At 39.4% G+C, this 14,272-nt stretch overlaps 1 protein-coding gene across 1 annotated transcript; it reads left to right on the forward strand.

Annotated features, from left to right (window-relative positions):
* The first annotated feature begins 10,965 nt into the window (after nucleotides 1-10,965).
* LOC131011276 (uncharacterized) lies at nucleotides 10,966-14,002 on the forward strand. The gene is made up of 3 exons (XM_057939065.1): nucleotides 10,966-11,592; nucleotides 12,702-12,851; nucleotides 13,550-14,002. The coding sequence occupies exons 1-3, from the start codon at nucleotides 11,245-11,247 to the stop codon at nucleotides 13,676-13,678; spliced, it is 627 nt and encodes a 208-aa protein (XP_057795048.1). The 5' UTR covers nucleotides 10,966-11,244; the 3' UTR covers nucleotides 13,679-14,002.
* The last annotated feature ends 270 nt before the right edge of the window (nucleotides 14,003-14,272 follow it).

Below are 14,272 nucleotides of genomic sequence, written 5' to 3' on the forward strand. Positions count from 1 at the left end.
CGCCATCTTTGAGATCTCTTGGCATCCGAAATTTAGGATTTATTGCTTTCATAGTTCTTTTTCATAGTCTCGAATTTTCATTGTTCTTAGTTAGTTTTCGATTTAGTTAAGTTTTTAGTTATTTCTTGGCTTGTGATTGCGTGACACGATTAGTTGTTCAAGACGTTTACGGTATTTCGTAATTCAATTTTGTTTTGTTTAAATATGTCTACGTTTTGCCTTTATGTTTATGCTTTCTTTTTAATTATGCAATTTAAATTATGCACCTTAGTTTACGTCTAGATTAGAAGTCTTTAAATTTACAAGTATTTAATTTCATAAGTAGGTTTAATTTAAGTTATTTAAATTCTTGCCTAGGTTAAGTTTAAGTTTAAGTTCAAGTTAAGTTTAAATTCAAGTTTTAGTTTAAATCTTCTTTTTATTGTTTTTCTTACGATACTACTAGAAGCCCTTTAAGACTTTCCTTGTGAGATCGACTTGGGTTAACTTACACGTTATAATAGATCTCGTACTATTGCGAGTCAATCTAGAGTAGTGTTTAGGTTGAGTCAAATTTTGGCGCCGTTGCCGGGGAAAGTTTTAGGCGTTTTAGTTGTGTCGTTTTTTTTACTTGCTTTATTTAATTTCCAGTTTTTCTCGTTTTTGTTTTTACGTTTCTTTCACTCGGTGCGTTTAATCCGTTTGTTTAGTGTTGTGCATGCAGGGTCGTCGTAGTCTTAAAGGCAAACTTGTGTCCCCGTTGCATAGTACGAGCGAAGGGATTTTCAGGAAGTATAGCTGCAAGGGAGTCTTCGCTGAAGACAGCGCTGCCAGCTCTGTCAAGTCCAGCTCTGACTCTGAACCTGAAGATCCAGAGCAGACCGTAGGAGAGGAGGAACTAGATTCGCCAGCTAGCTCTGACTCTGAATCTTCAGAGCAGCCAACGAAGGAGGACGCCAGCTCTGCCGATACAGAGCAGAATACAGACACGGTAGAGCACTGAGCAGAATACAAATAAGGAAGAAACCAGCTCTGAACAAGACCAAGCAGAACAGATTATACACGAGGAGAAGAAGGAGATGGCCCAGAACATGGAGTACATGGGAGACTTCACCAGACCTGTGATTGGAGACACAAACACTTCAGCAATCGTACTTCCCACCGCAGTGAGAAACTATAATCTCAAACCCATTGACTCGAGTTTACTGCCGGTGTTCCACGGGATGCCAAGCGAGGATGCTCTGCAATTCATCCGGGATTTTTGCACCCAAGTGCAAACAATTCCTTTGCTTAGTCTCACGGAGGACCAACTCAAGCTCAAGTGCTTCCCCTATGCACTTAAAGACCGAGCGAGGATGTGGATGCTATCTCTGCCGCCCAACTCTATCACTACATGGGGAGATGCTTGTGAAAAATTCATGCTGAAATACTACCCAAGTCACAAGACACAGGAGCTGAGAACGAAAATAATGGAGTTCACCCAAGGAGTGGACGAGCCTTTGCATGAAGCTTGGGAGAGATATGAAGAACTCCTCCGTCAATGCCCTCAATATCAATTCACTAATGTTATGTTGATGCAGTTCTTCTACGATGGGTTAGTGCAAACTGCCCAATTTATGGTGGATAGCACGGCAGGAGGTAACATAGCTCGGAAGACCGCGGCAGATCTGAAAGAGATTTTCAAGACCTTGGCCGAGAGCTCCCAACAAAAGTTAGTCCGAGGACGGAGAGTAGAGGCTAGTGCAGTGACAAACCAGTTCGAGATGCAGCAACAATTGGCCTCGATCATGCGAGAAGTCCAACAGCTCAAGATGGAAAATTCTCCGGTTCAGAACTCAGCTCTGCCGATGTCAGCGCTGCCGCATCCAGCTTTGCCGATGTCAGCGCTGCCGAATCCAGCCCTGCAGAATCCAGCTCTGCCGAACGTTGAGTCGTGTGGTATATGTGGAGATTTCAGCCATGGAGCTAATGATTGCCATAGAATGGGGAAGTTTACTCCGGAAGGACAAGCTGAGGTCTATGCGGCTCAAGGATTTCAGAGCTATAATCAAATGCAGAGCAGACCTGGATTCGTGCAAAACTACAATCAAGGGCAAGGCTATAATCAAGGACAGAGCTATAATCAAGGGCAGAGCAGACCACAATTTGAGCAGCACTATAATCAAGGGCAGAGCAGACCGCATAATTATAATCAAGGGCAGAACGTCAATAATGGATGGAAAGGTCAGCAGCCCTGCCCACCGCAACAAAATTTTCCCCAACAATATCCACCGAGGTATCAACAGCAAGGGAATTTTCAGCCTTCGCAGCAACACACTCAACCTCAGAAGTCATCACTTGAAGATACCTTGCAAGCTTTCATGGAGATTAGTAAGCAAAATATGGAGATGACTAAGCAGAATATAGAGTCCCAAGCATCTACCATAAAAAGACTTGAAACAACTGTTGGCCAACTTTCCGGTACTTTGAATAAAATCCAACAACAACAGCAGCCCGGAAAATTCCATGGCCAGCCCTTGCAAACTCACCAAGCTCAAGCTGTCACTGTTCTGCGCAGTGGTAAGATGGTGGATAACAAAGTGGAAGTGCCAGCGCTGCCCAGCCCAGCCCTGCCGGATCTAGCTTTGCACAGATCAGCCCTGACGAGCTCAGCGCTGCCGAATCCAGCTCCGCCAATGTCAGCGCTGCCTAGCTCTGCCTTCACCAGAGCAGAGCTGCCGAGCTCTGCCTTCACCAGAGCAGAGCTGCCGAGCTCTGCCCAACCCAGACCAGAGCTGCCGAGCTCAGCTCTGATCAGACCAGAGCTGCCGAGCTCAGCTATGACCAGCTCTAGCGATGGAAAGAAGGCAGACCAGCCAAAAGATGGAGAGATGGAGGAAGGAAGGGAGGATAAACTTCACAAGTCTACTACACCATATCGACCTCCGATCCCTTTTCCGAGCAGATTGAGGAATGAAAAGCTGGATAAACAGTTCGCTGACTTCTACAACATGCTTGCCAAGGTGAATGTGAATCTGCCCCTCCTTGATGTGATCAGAAAAGTCCCGGCGTATTTGAAGTTTTTCAAGGAGTTGGTCTCAAACAAGCGGAAGTTCGAGGACAATGAGAAGATTCTAGTCTCGGAAATTGCAAACTCTATCATACAGCAACCCTTGCCACCAAAGCAGCGCGATCCAGGTAGCTTTGTGATTAAAATTGCTTTAGGAAATGGTAAGGAAGCCTCTGGTATGTTAGATTTGGGTGCCGGAATTAACTTGATGCCTTACTCTATTTTTAAACAATTAGAGTTAGGTGATTTGAAACCCACCCGCATGTGTTTGCAGCTAACCGATAGGTCCGTTAGATACCCCCGTGGGATAGTAGAGGATGTGTTGGTGAATGTTGGGGGCTTAATTATTCCCGTTGATTTTGTGGTTCTTGAAATTGGGGAGGTGCATGAAAATGGTGTAGAGCACACACTATTGTTAGGAAGACCGTTTATGGCAACCACTAACACCTTGATTGACGTTAAGGATGGAAATATTAAAATGACCGTGTTAGGGGAGTCAGTGTCTTTCTCTGTGCATGATAGTCCTGCAATGCCTTCTGCAAATTTTATCAACGAATGCTCATTTATAGATCCTATTGATGGCTTGGTCGAGACGGTATTATGCAGGAACAAGAGTATGTGGATGTTTTTGCAGGATCGGCAGACACGGAAGAACTAGCTCGGGAAGATGAAGAGTTCAGCGCTGCATTTGCCGGTTCTGCACCCTTCAGCCCTGCACTTCTTTTCCCAACTCTGACGAGCCCAGCGCTGCCCATCAAGCCTGTTATGATGAGCACTTGCCAGAATTTTACTAAGGAGAAATTAATGAGTAGATGCCCGGAAGAAGGAAAGGAAAATTCGGTGTTTAGATCGGCAGAGCTATCTCGAGAGCAAGAAGGTTCGGTGCTAACAGATGTGTTTGACCCTGGTGCAGTCGAGTTGTACATGGAGAATGCGAAGGAGAATTTCAAAGTCAAAGGTCATCGCATGAAATCCTACTATGGGCGGAGTACTCCAATGGAGGTGGAGTCTCAAGCCCTGCACGATCCTCATTGATGAATCAAAACTGAAGTCGGGCTGGCGACTCTAAATCTAGCGCTTGGTGGAAGGCAACCCACCGTTGGTTTGTTTATGTTTTTCTTGTTTTGTTTTTCTTGTTCTTTCCTTGTTTTTAGTTGTTTTCTTGTGTTTTTCCTAAGTTTTGGTTGCTATGTGGATACTTTGATGTTGGTGTTCATGTTTTGACTTCAGCGCTGCAGTTCTAACTCTGCCGCCAGCGCTGCCCAGCCCACTTCCAGCACTGCAATAGCTACGATGCCCAGTTTCAGCGCTGCCCAGCGCCTTCGCTCCCCAGATTCAGCACTGCAGAACGCCAGCGCTGACCTACCCAGCTCTGCAATAGCCAGAGCTAAAGTCCTACTCTGCAGAACGACAGCGCTGACTTTCTACTCTGACTCTGCCGTGCAGAGTCAGAGCTGACTTTCTACTCTGCAGCTGTCAGCGCTGTCGTCTCTCCTCTACCAAGGCCACAAACCTCACTCTTCACCGCCTCTCACGATAGTTCAGCTCTGCAATGCCTATAATCAGGGATGTTTTCTAACTCTTTTTCTTTTGCCCTGAGGACATGGCATGCTTTAAGTGTGTGGGGGGGGGGTGTTTTGTTGAGCTTATATTTTCAATTGAGCGAGATTAGTCTTTCTATGCTTAGTTTTTGGTCTTTGAATCGTGCGAATTTTTATGAATTTGTGGAAGAAGAGATGGTTTTCAATGTGAATTTCGGGTTTGTGAATGAATGGTGGTTATTCTTGTTTTACTTTTAATATGTGTCTCTTGATTATGCAATGAATTATGAGTTTTGTTGCAACACGATTGTAAATAAGTAAAACGTGATTTGTCCGGTAGATGCTAGAAGAAGTGTTGTCATTGTGATTGCCTACGATTGTATCTTATCTGTGAAAAACACTGGAAACCAGCTCTAATATTGTCAGCTCTGAAACATCTGGCCTGTTCTGAAACGTGACAGCTTTGAGTCTCTGCTCCTCTAGTCTAACTATGAGCATGGGAAACCACGTGAAAAGACTTTGGATTACATCCAAATGATTTTTATTTCATGAACTATGGCACAACTGTCGAAAATTTAAGCACACAAAGTGTGAAAATGGTGATATTGATTATAAAAGCGATCACATTAGGGAATTCACTTTTAGCGGAGAATTGGGTCTGATCGAATTGCTTACATTACTCTTTTGTTGCTTCTTAAACTTTGAGGTACTTGCATGATCGAGAGATGTGTGTTGTTGGTAAAATGTTGAATTGACTTTGTGAATGTTTGGATGGAAATTAGCATTGTTGAAATCAATCTCTTCCTATGATTCATATGGATTTTGCTTGAGGACAAGCAAAAGGCTAAGTGTGGAGGGGTTGATTTATGCTTAATTGTTCTCAATTTTGGGGTTTGTATGAGCTTATTTTAAGATAATCTTCTGGAAATTGGTGCATTTTATGTGTTGTTTTATGCTTTGCAGGAGATTTAGGTTTTATAGATGGAAGAGTGCAATTTTGGAGATTTTGGGGTTAAGAATGGCGTTTTTAGGCACACTTTCCAGAGCAGAGCAGAGCTGAATTGCAGAGTCAAAACCGAAATCAACAAGAGCTGAACTTCCCTAGAGAAGTCCGCTGCCAGAGCAGAGAAGTCCTCTGCCAGAGCAGAGAAGTCCTATGCCAGAGCAGAGAAGCGCACCAGAGCAGAGAAGTGCGCCAGAGCAGAGACGCTCGCCAGAGCAGAGCTGCGAAGATAGCGCTGTAGCGGACCAAAGCCGACCTTTCCAGAGCAGAGTTATTTCCGCCAGAGCTGCAATTGTTGGCCAAAGAGGAGTGTTTTCCATGGCGCGCATCTAGCTGGAGTTGCCTTATCTTGCACGATTTTATTGCCTTTAGAGTTCTACTTTGCAAGGCAACTTCCATGGTGATCTAGGGAAATTTGAGGTCTATAAATAGGGTTTAATTTTCATTGTAAAAACACCTTTTGCCCTAGTTTTAGACGCCATCTTTGAGATCTCTTGGCATCCGAAATTTAGGATTTATTGCTTTCATAGTTCTTTTTCATAGTCTCGAATTTTCATTGTTCTTAGTTAGTTTTTGATTTAGTTAAGTTTTTAGTTATTTCTTGGCTTGTGATTGCGTGACACGATTACTTGTTCAAGACGTTTACGGTATTTCGTAATTCAATTTTGTTTTGTTTAAATATGTCTACGTTTTGCCTTTATGTTTATGCTTTCTTTTTAATTATGCAATTTAAATTATGCACCTTAGTTTACGTCTAGATTAGAAGTCTTTAAATTTAAAAGTATTTAATTTCATAAGTAGGTTTAATTTAAGTTATTTAAATTCTTGCCTAGGTTAAGTTTAAGTTTAAGTTTAAGTTCAAGTTAAGTTTGATTTTAAGTTTAAATTCAAGTTTTAGTTTAAATCTTCTTTTTATTGTTTTTCTTACGATACTACTAGAAGCCCTTTAAGACTTTCCTTGTGAGATCGACTTGGGTTAACTTACACGTTACAATAGATTTCGTACTATTGCGAGTCAATCTAGAGTAGTGTTTAGGTTGAGTCTCGTGCCCCTAGGATGCTTACCAATTGAAGTCATGCATAAGCTATTTACACGAATGTTGTGTTCAAAGATGTTCAAGAGAATATAGATTTTTCAATCTGAGGATGTATCATACGGAAAATGTATTCAGAAGGCGACGAAAACATTTATGTGGTTGAAGACAATGTAGATGGTGTCTTCACAGTTCATCATATGCATTCCCAAGACTATTTGACGTGCGGTTGTAATTTGTTCATCCGAAAAGGTACCCTTTGCAAACATATGTTTCTTGTCTTCAAGAGCTTGAAAATTGATAATATTCCTCAGAAGTACATTGTTAGGTGATGGTGCAAGTTTAGTATATTATGTCCCGCCGAATCACATGTTGAACAACCCAATGATTATTCTCATTCGACATCAGATGGGGATTTTCAATTATTTAAGATTGTTAGTGATTCCATTGGACACGTAAGAGACAATGAAGAGTTGAGAGAGAAATTGTATTATAATCTCATTGAAGTTAGGGATAAGTTTGCCAATATTGAGCAATCAACGAACTCAAAGAAGAGAAGGTTCTTGAAATTTTATGGCTCTGGTCGAACAAAATCACTGTCTGTTCTCGCCCTGACATATCTAAGACTAAAGGCAATGGTGCTGGTGATCGTAGAAAATTGGACCAAGAAAAGGTCATGATTCTTGCGCAGAAACCTCAGCGACTTTGTAGAAAATGTAAAACTATGGGTCATCATGATTCAAGAAATTGCCCTACAAAAGAAGCTTCAAATTCATAATTCTTAGACTAAGACTTATTTATTTATGCAGCTCTTTGTTGATTTGAAAATACAATGTTAGCACTATTAATTTCATGTTCAGAATATTTTTCATTGCATTGTCAATTGAACAATGTGTTTTTGTCATTTAATATTGTTTATAGTCAATAATCTTGAAGGTCTAAATTTTTTTATACTCCTATACTGGACTTAAATTGGATTTATAGTTTATATATGATAGTTTTGCGTCAAATGTATTAAGTTAATATTGCATGTTTTGCAAATGTATTTACCATGTTCAACACAAACATTTGTTGGTTCATTAAACGTTACACAAATGTTCGATATAAATATTAGATGGTTAAAAGCTTCTTATATGTATTTTTTAACATAAGAGTCTGCATTCAGAAATATACAACCCAATATGTTCATTTACAATTGTTCCACGAATATAAAATTTTGTCCTTATATCTTACATCATTGCCATATTGAACCCAAAAAATATCTTTTGGGAAGGCTAGGCTGAAAACAACTCGTAGAGTACAAAATAGGAACAGATTTATCATAATATAATAGTTGAGATTTAATCTTAGAGAAATCGTATGTAAATGTATGAATTTTTCGTAGAAAACGTATAAATTCGTTGTGTAAATGTCTGAATTGCAAAAATTAAAATTTTTGCTACCTATGGTATTCGAACTCAGGATCATGAATTCATCCAATAAGGTGATGAAATCAACCTTATATTTTATATTTCAAGGGTTGAATATGATCTAAGGGTTGAAAATGGTTTCTATTTTATATTTTAAGACCCGTTTTTATTTTAGCCTCCCTCTATATATATAGTAGTTTCCGTTTGAACTAGATTTCTTTTAGAAGATTATTTTTCCATATAAGGAACATATCTTTATATAAGGAATGTATCTTGTTCGACCACAAGTTAAGACATAAGGTTTGAAGAGTATTTAAAGGCATCTCATATTCAGAAAAGTTAGAGAAGTTGAGATTATCTTTGTCTCTTTCATATTTTTCACATACTTGAAGAATGTTATTTGTCTGTTTGTTTTTTTCATACGAGTTCCAGTATTAGTGCTAGCAGTAGAGTGTTTTTGTGAGGTTAAATAATATCGAGTGTACACTTGTAAAAAAGTTTTAGACTCTTGCATACCAAGTTCAGGTTAAATGTGAGGTTTAAAGTGTGTGTGGTGCATACACATCCAGCAATCTACCGTTGGTGGAGTTTTGGAAAGTTGCCAAGCGTAATAAAGTGGTGTCTTATTTTGTACGTCCTTTGTAACTTAACTTCAATTAGTAGATTGTTTTCCCTAGGCATGGCCCTTCAAACGTAAGTGTGTTGTCACCGAACTAAGTTACCAAGTTCTCATGTTGTTTTTTATGCTTTTGTTTATTTACGTTCGTGTAGCACTCACTTCAGCACATGTCTCCCCATATTTATCGAATATTTTATTGTATCAAAGCGTGTCACCTTAACAATCGATGTTAGATCTAGGTGTCATTAATTTGATAGATGATTTCTTTAAAGACAGAGGATCTATGTCTTACAAGACAATTGTGATACATATGAAAAAATATATAAAAGTGTCTCATGGTCGTAGAAATCAACAAAAGATTCAATCAGGAACTTGAAGTCATGAAAAATTATAGAAACGAGTTGATTTTAGCCAATGAAGATCTTCAAAAAGAACTTCAATACATAAAAAAGATGATGTAAATTATGAGTACATGAACTACTCAGTTTGATGAAATCATTGTTATGGGACAACATGGCAAGACGAACATTGATTATTTTGGAAGAAACACACACCAACCTCGTCAAAACGAAGTTAGATTTTGTGCAATAGAAAATAGCAAAGAAAAAGTATCAAACCTACCCCATGTGACTAATAGATTTTGTGCAATACGAGTCATGGCTTATAAGTCTTGGCATATTCCCCTCGAGATTAAGTATCAGTTGTATCGATCTAACCGAACAAGATATTACAAGACTAATTACCTACAAACTGAACATCCCTTAATAGTAAAAAGTTGATTTTTGAAAAACACAAGTAACTTATATTATTTGTGGTATTTCCATAAACCTTATACAAAAATTTTAATATAAATTATTAAGTGCGGTCGTCCATACGAAGCTGGATACTTCAAATATATTCTTAAAATATATAAAAGATCCACATGGTACAAACCTTCAAATAAAAGGTTTTCTTAAACTTTTAAATGTTTTTTTTATAATATAAAAAATATATACTCCCTCCGTCCGCAATATTATTTTCACATTTGCCATTTCGGTCTGTCCGCGATATCGTTTACACATTTATTTATAGTTGTAGGGTCCACATACAATTTATTCTCTTAACCTTATATTTTAATCAAAACGTGCCTTTATTGTGGGGCCCAAACTCCACTTACTACAATATCCGCTATTATTTACTCTCTCCGTCCCATTAAAGTTGGCCACGTTCTTTTCGGCACGGAAATTAAGAAATGTATTGTTATGCTTTTAATTGAGTGGTCCATATTTTTAAATACACTTTTTTTTTAATCTTAATTGCTTAATTAGAAAATTTGACAACAACCACCACAAATCTGCCAGCAACTCGTCGCCACCGGCCACCGGCAACCGGAGCACCACCACCACCGACCACCCTCAGTTTTTTCTTCCTCCTCTTCTTTTTTTCAGCACCGACCACCCTCAAATCTTCCAACAACCACCACCGCCGCCAACCACAACCCTTCAAAATCCACTAAAAAACCAGAAATCAAAAACCAGATCTTGCCCCCAAACACTGTGAAGGCGAGATCTTTAGAAAACCAGATCTTGTACCTGAAATCAAACGACCCTGCTGGGAGAGCACAGACGAGAGTGCAGACGAGTGTGTTTGTGTGTGATTCAATTCAAAAACTCCTAAATCACTCAACAAAATCAGGCGATTCAAACGAGGCGAATAGAAGACGGCGATTTCAAATCTAGGGTTGGGAGAAGAGGGCACCGACATGGCTGCTTGAGAGGGCAAGGGGCGACGGTGGCGGTAGCCGCTGCTGTCAGCTGGACGGGGCGACGGTGACGGTTAGATCTGAGAGAGAACAGAGGGAGAGAAGGAGACGAGGGGACCCATCGCTGCTTCGAGGGGCAAGAAGCGGCGGCGGCCATGGTGGTGACATCCCGCCGGAGAAAAAGATAGGAAGGAGAAACGGCTGCTGTGTAGTGTTTGTGTGTGAATAGGGTGTGTGTGTTTATTTTAAACAAGATTTAGGATTTAATTAGTAACTTAATTAGTGATCCTAACTAAGTTAAATTATTGCTTATTTTAGAAAGTGGCCAAGAATAATGGGACACACCAAAAATGAAATGTGGCCAACTTTAATGAGACGGAGGAAGTACTACTATCCACCATTTTTCTTAAAATACGCGTCATCCACAATGTGAAAACGATATCTCAGACGGAGGAAGTATCAATTTAGAACTCGGAGAATTTTGACTTATCATAACCCTCAATCTAATCTAATCTAATCAAATCTATTAATGACAATAGGGTTGCCTACTTTCAATAGATAAAAACCTAGACAAATCAAAATATAGCTTTAAAATTTCAATTAGAGTAATTATTGAAGGATTTTATTATGCTCCATTCTTTAGAAATTGACCAAAATTTTCTTAGTATTCAACCCTTAAATTAAAAGGGCGACCAAAATTATTACTGTATCTAAAAACAAGAAAAAAAAATGAAGATACACAATTAAAATTTGAAGCGAAGGAAAACGAATTATTGAGAAACGACGTGTTACAGTTACATACGCTCCCATTCAAATCTAGTCATCAGAAAGCCGCCGCCGGTACTCGCCTCCGCCGCTTCATCTCATTAATGGAGGGAGTAGGGGCCAGGTTCGGCCGATCTTCTACCCGTTACGGGGGCCCCGCCACCGTCTTCACCGGCCCGGTTCGCAAGTGGAAGAAGAAGTGGGTTTACGTGCCGCCGCCTAATTCCAACCACCACCATCACGCGGCCTCTAACGGAACCGCCAATGGAAGCAACGGCTCCTCCCACCTCCAGCTTTACAAGTGGACGCCCATCGCTCCCAGCGAATCGAAAGATGGCAGCAACAATGATATCAACGGCGGCGATAATGGTAATGCTGAACCCAAAAATTCAAGTAAAGACGACGATGCTGCGGTGGAGGAGCTTCCGAAGAAACGATTCAAGTATATCCCGGTAATTTTCGCGTTATTTGATTTTGATCTCAATTTTGGTTTATTTCAATCGTGTCTTTTAATTGCTTGTGTATTTGCCTGTGTGCTGGCTTGTGTATGGGTTTCTATTTCTGGCAGCTGAATTTAGGGTTATCGGATTCGATTTGGTGCGATTTATGAGTTTTTCTTGCGGTCTAGGGTTTTGTTTTTTTTTGTAATTAAATTCCACGAATTGGGGATCAATGTATAATTATTGACTGAATTTTTGGAAGTATGCATATGTTCATGCTTTCCAATTGGAAGATGGATTTGAAATTCATAATAACTAATCCGTTGAGGTAGATTTGAAATTCATAAATTCCAATACTTTTGTCCCAAACTTCTTTTGGAGTGAAGACCCATTAATTGGAGTGATTCCAAATCCTTCCCTAACATACTCACTACATATCAAACCTTTTTATCCAGACACAACCTTATGGATTCTCATGTAGCTTTGTTTGTATATTCTTTTATTTTAGGGGGTGGGGGGGGGGGGGGGGGGGGGGGGGTCCAGGCGGAGAACAGGTTTTTTTTTGCTCGATTTAATTTATAAGTGGTGGAGAGGAACCATATGTATTTCTGCTACCTAGGTAAAGATCATCCTTCTTACCCATGAGAATCCTCGGGATGATTTGTTTTAGAAAGATACTTGTTTGCATAAGATTCTTAGCTTTTATTGTTGTGGTCTGTTGAGGCAATTGAGTGTTTGAGTAGACAATTTTACTGATAAAGACGATGAGAAACACATTTTTTTCGTTGCAACCTGTACCTGAAGCTCTTAATGGTTTGTAGTCAGAATATGAACTTCTCAGTGCCCTGTATACCCTCTGTTCTTTAGCAATATGAATGACCTGTGTGTTGGCATGGATAAACACATGCTACATTGCTATTACTTATTTATTTATGTTATTCAAAGTGAAAAAGTAAAGATCTTTTCAGCATTTACGCCCTGTTATTGGGTTCACCAGCATTGTTAATGGATTGTGGATTGTCCAAAAGTATTCAACTTGTAGTGCCGACTAACCGTTTGCGTGATTACTTCTAGATCCTGTAAATTATGTTTTCTTATTTTGCATCTGTATAATTGGACAGGTTGTTGTGCTTGAAGAACAAAAAAATGAATCCTCGGAGCACATAGAGGATGAAAATAAGCCAAGTGATGATAACTCAGATGCAGTAGAGGCGATGTCAAGAGGTGATGAAAAACCTGACATGAATGATGTACCGATGGATGAAAACCAGGTGACCTAATGCTTGTTTTTCTCTCATCTTTTGCTCTGGTTGTTTATTAGGTCTCTGTTCTTTGTGGATCGTCATATCAAAGCCTACACTCTTCATAGACAAGTCCAAGAGTACTTGGTTTTCATAAATAGGGATATCTTTACTGAAAAACTATAGAGCAGTTTTTCCTACCCTTTAGGGTGCATTCTCTTTGATTGTAAATTTAGAAAATGAAGAATAAGAAAAGATAGGAAAATTTTATCACATTGTAGTGGTCCCTATCTTTTGTATCCCTTGTTCTCTAGTGGAATACCCCATAATTATATAATCATGAATTGGAGTGAACGGGAGGGAGAAAACGGCTGTCGGAAAAAATTTCCATCATGCCTGGCAAAATTAATCCACCCTACGGAACATGTTAAAAGAGTTAAAGAAAGGGTGAAAATATATGTTTCCACCCTTTCCCATCAAAGAGAACTCACCCTTCAGGAAATTGGCAGGTCCATCTGCTCAAATTGTTTCCATCAAGCTATTGTAGATTTCTTATCTTGCTATGTTCTAATGTTCCGCTATTTTGGTAGCCTGTGTTGGTACACATATCCAAGATATTACTTAAATATTGTTCGACCCATAAAGAAATATACCCTTTCCCCCGGTCCCCTTCTAGACGACAATTTTCAGCATAAGCAGCTCTAAACTATTCATATGCACTGTGTCAGGCTTCAGAGAGCAATCGTGAAGAACGGCAAGATCTGAATGAAAGCACCTTGGATTTGAGTTTGGGGTTGAAGGCTCATGATGGTGAAAATGACTCTGACTCGAGAGCAGATCAAAACAAAGATGACTAGAGTGGATCATTTCGTAGTTTATTGAGACGTCGGTCGATTTATGCAAGCTAAGGGTAGAAGCAGATGAGCAATCTAAGCCTGTTGAGTACAGTCTGTTTCTTGGCTTGTTGCGTTTCTTATGCCTAAGAAAGTAGATTTCTTAAGGTTGTAATTCTAGGGTTTAGTTGTGATTGCATTTGTATGATTTCATCTCCTCGCAGATGAAATCAAATATTTTTTACTCGAATTAGAATTTTCAGGTGAGATTTGTGTTGGGATTATGTAACGGGAACCACTTACCACAGCTCGGATCTATAAATGATTTGAAGCTATTTGCTGCACAAAGATTTTCTTTTATCTTTTTTCTGTAATTTTTTTTTTAGAGGGATCTTTTTTCTGTATTATTTTATGATCAAGAAATCTTGTTCTCATTAAGTCTCGTAAAAGTCGCCGTGATTAGTAAACTTTTTGAAACTTCATTTCGAGATATCCTAATCAAAATTAGTAATTAAAAGGGGTTGTTTACTCATGATTGATAAAATGGATAATTGAATATTTTTATCCTCAAAAGTAGGATTACTCTAATTCCACCCTTTTATGTTTAATTGTTACGAT

The sequence above is a fragment of the Salvia miltiorrhiza genome, chromosome 2, assembly GCF_028751815.1.
Source record: "Salvia miltiorrhiza cultivar Shanhuang (shh) chromosome 2, IMPLAD_Smil_shh, whole genome shotgun sequence".
Lineage (NCBI taxonomy): Eukaryota > Viridiplantae > Streptophyta > Magnoliopsida > Lamiales > Lamiaceae > Salvia > Salvia miltiorrhiza.

Coding starts and splice junctions, on each gene's coding strand:
- LOC131011276 (XM_057939065.1), top strand. CDS start 11,245: ATGGAGGGAGTAGGGGCCAGGTTCGGCCGATCTTCTACCCGTTACGGG. Junction 11,593..12,701: donor AACGATTCAAGTATATCCCG/GTAATTTTCGCG, acceptor ATAATTGGACAG/GTTGTTGTGCTTGAAGAACA. Junction 12,852..13,549: donor TACCGATGGATGAAAACCAG/GTGACCTAATGC, acceptor GCACTGTGTCAG/GCTTCAGAGAGCAATCGTGA.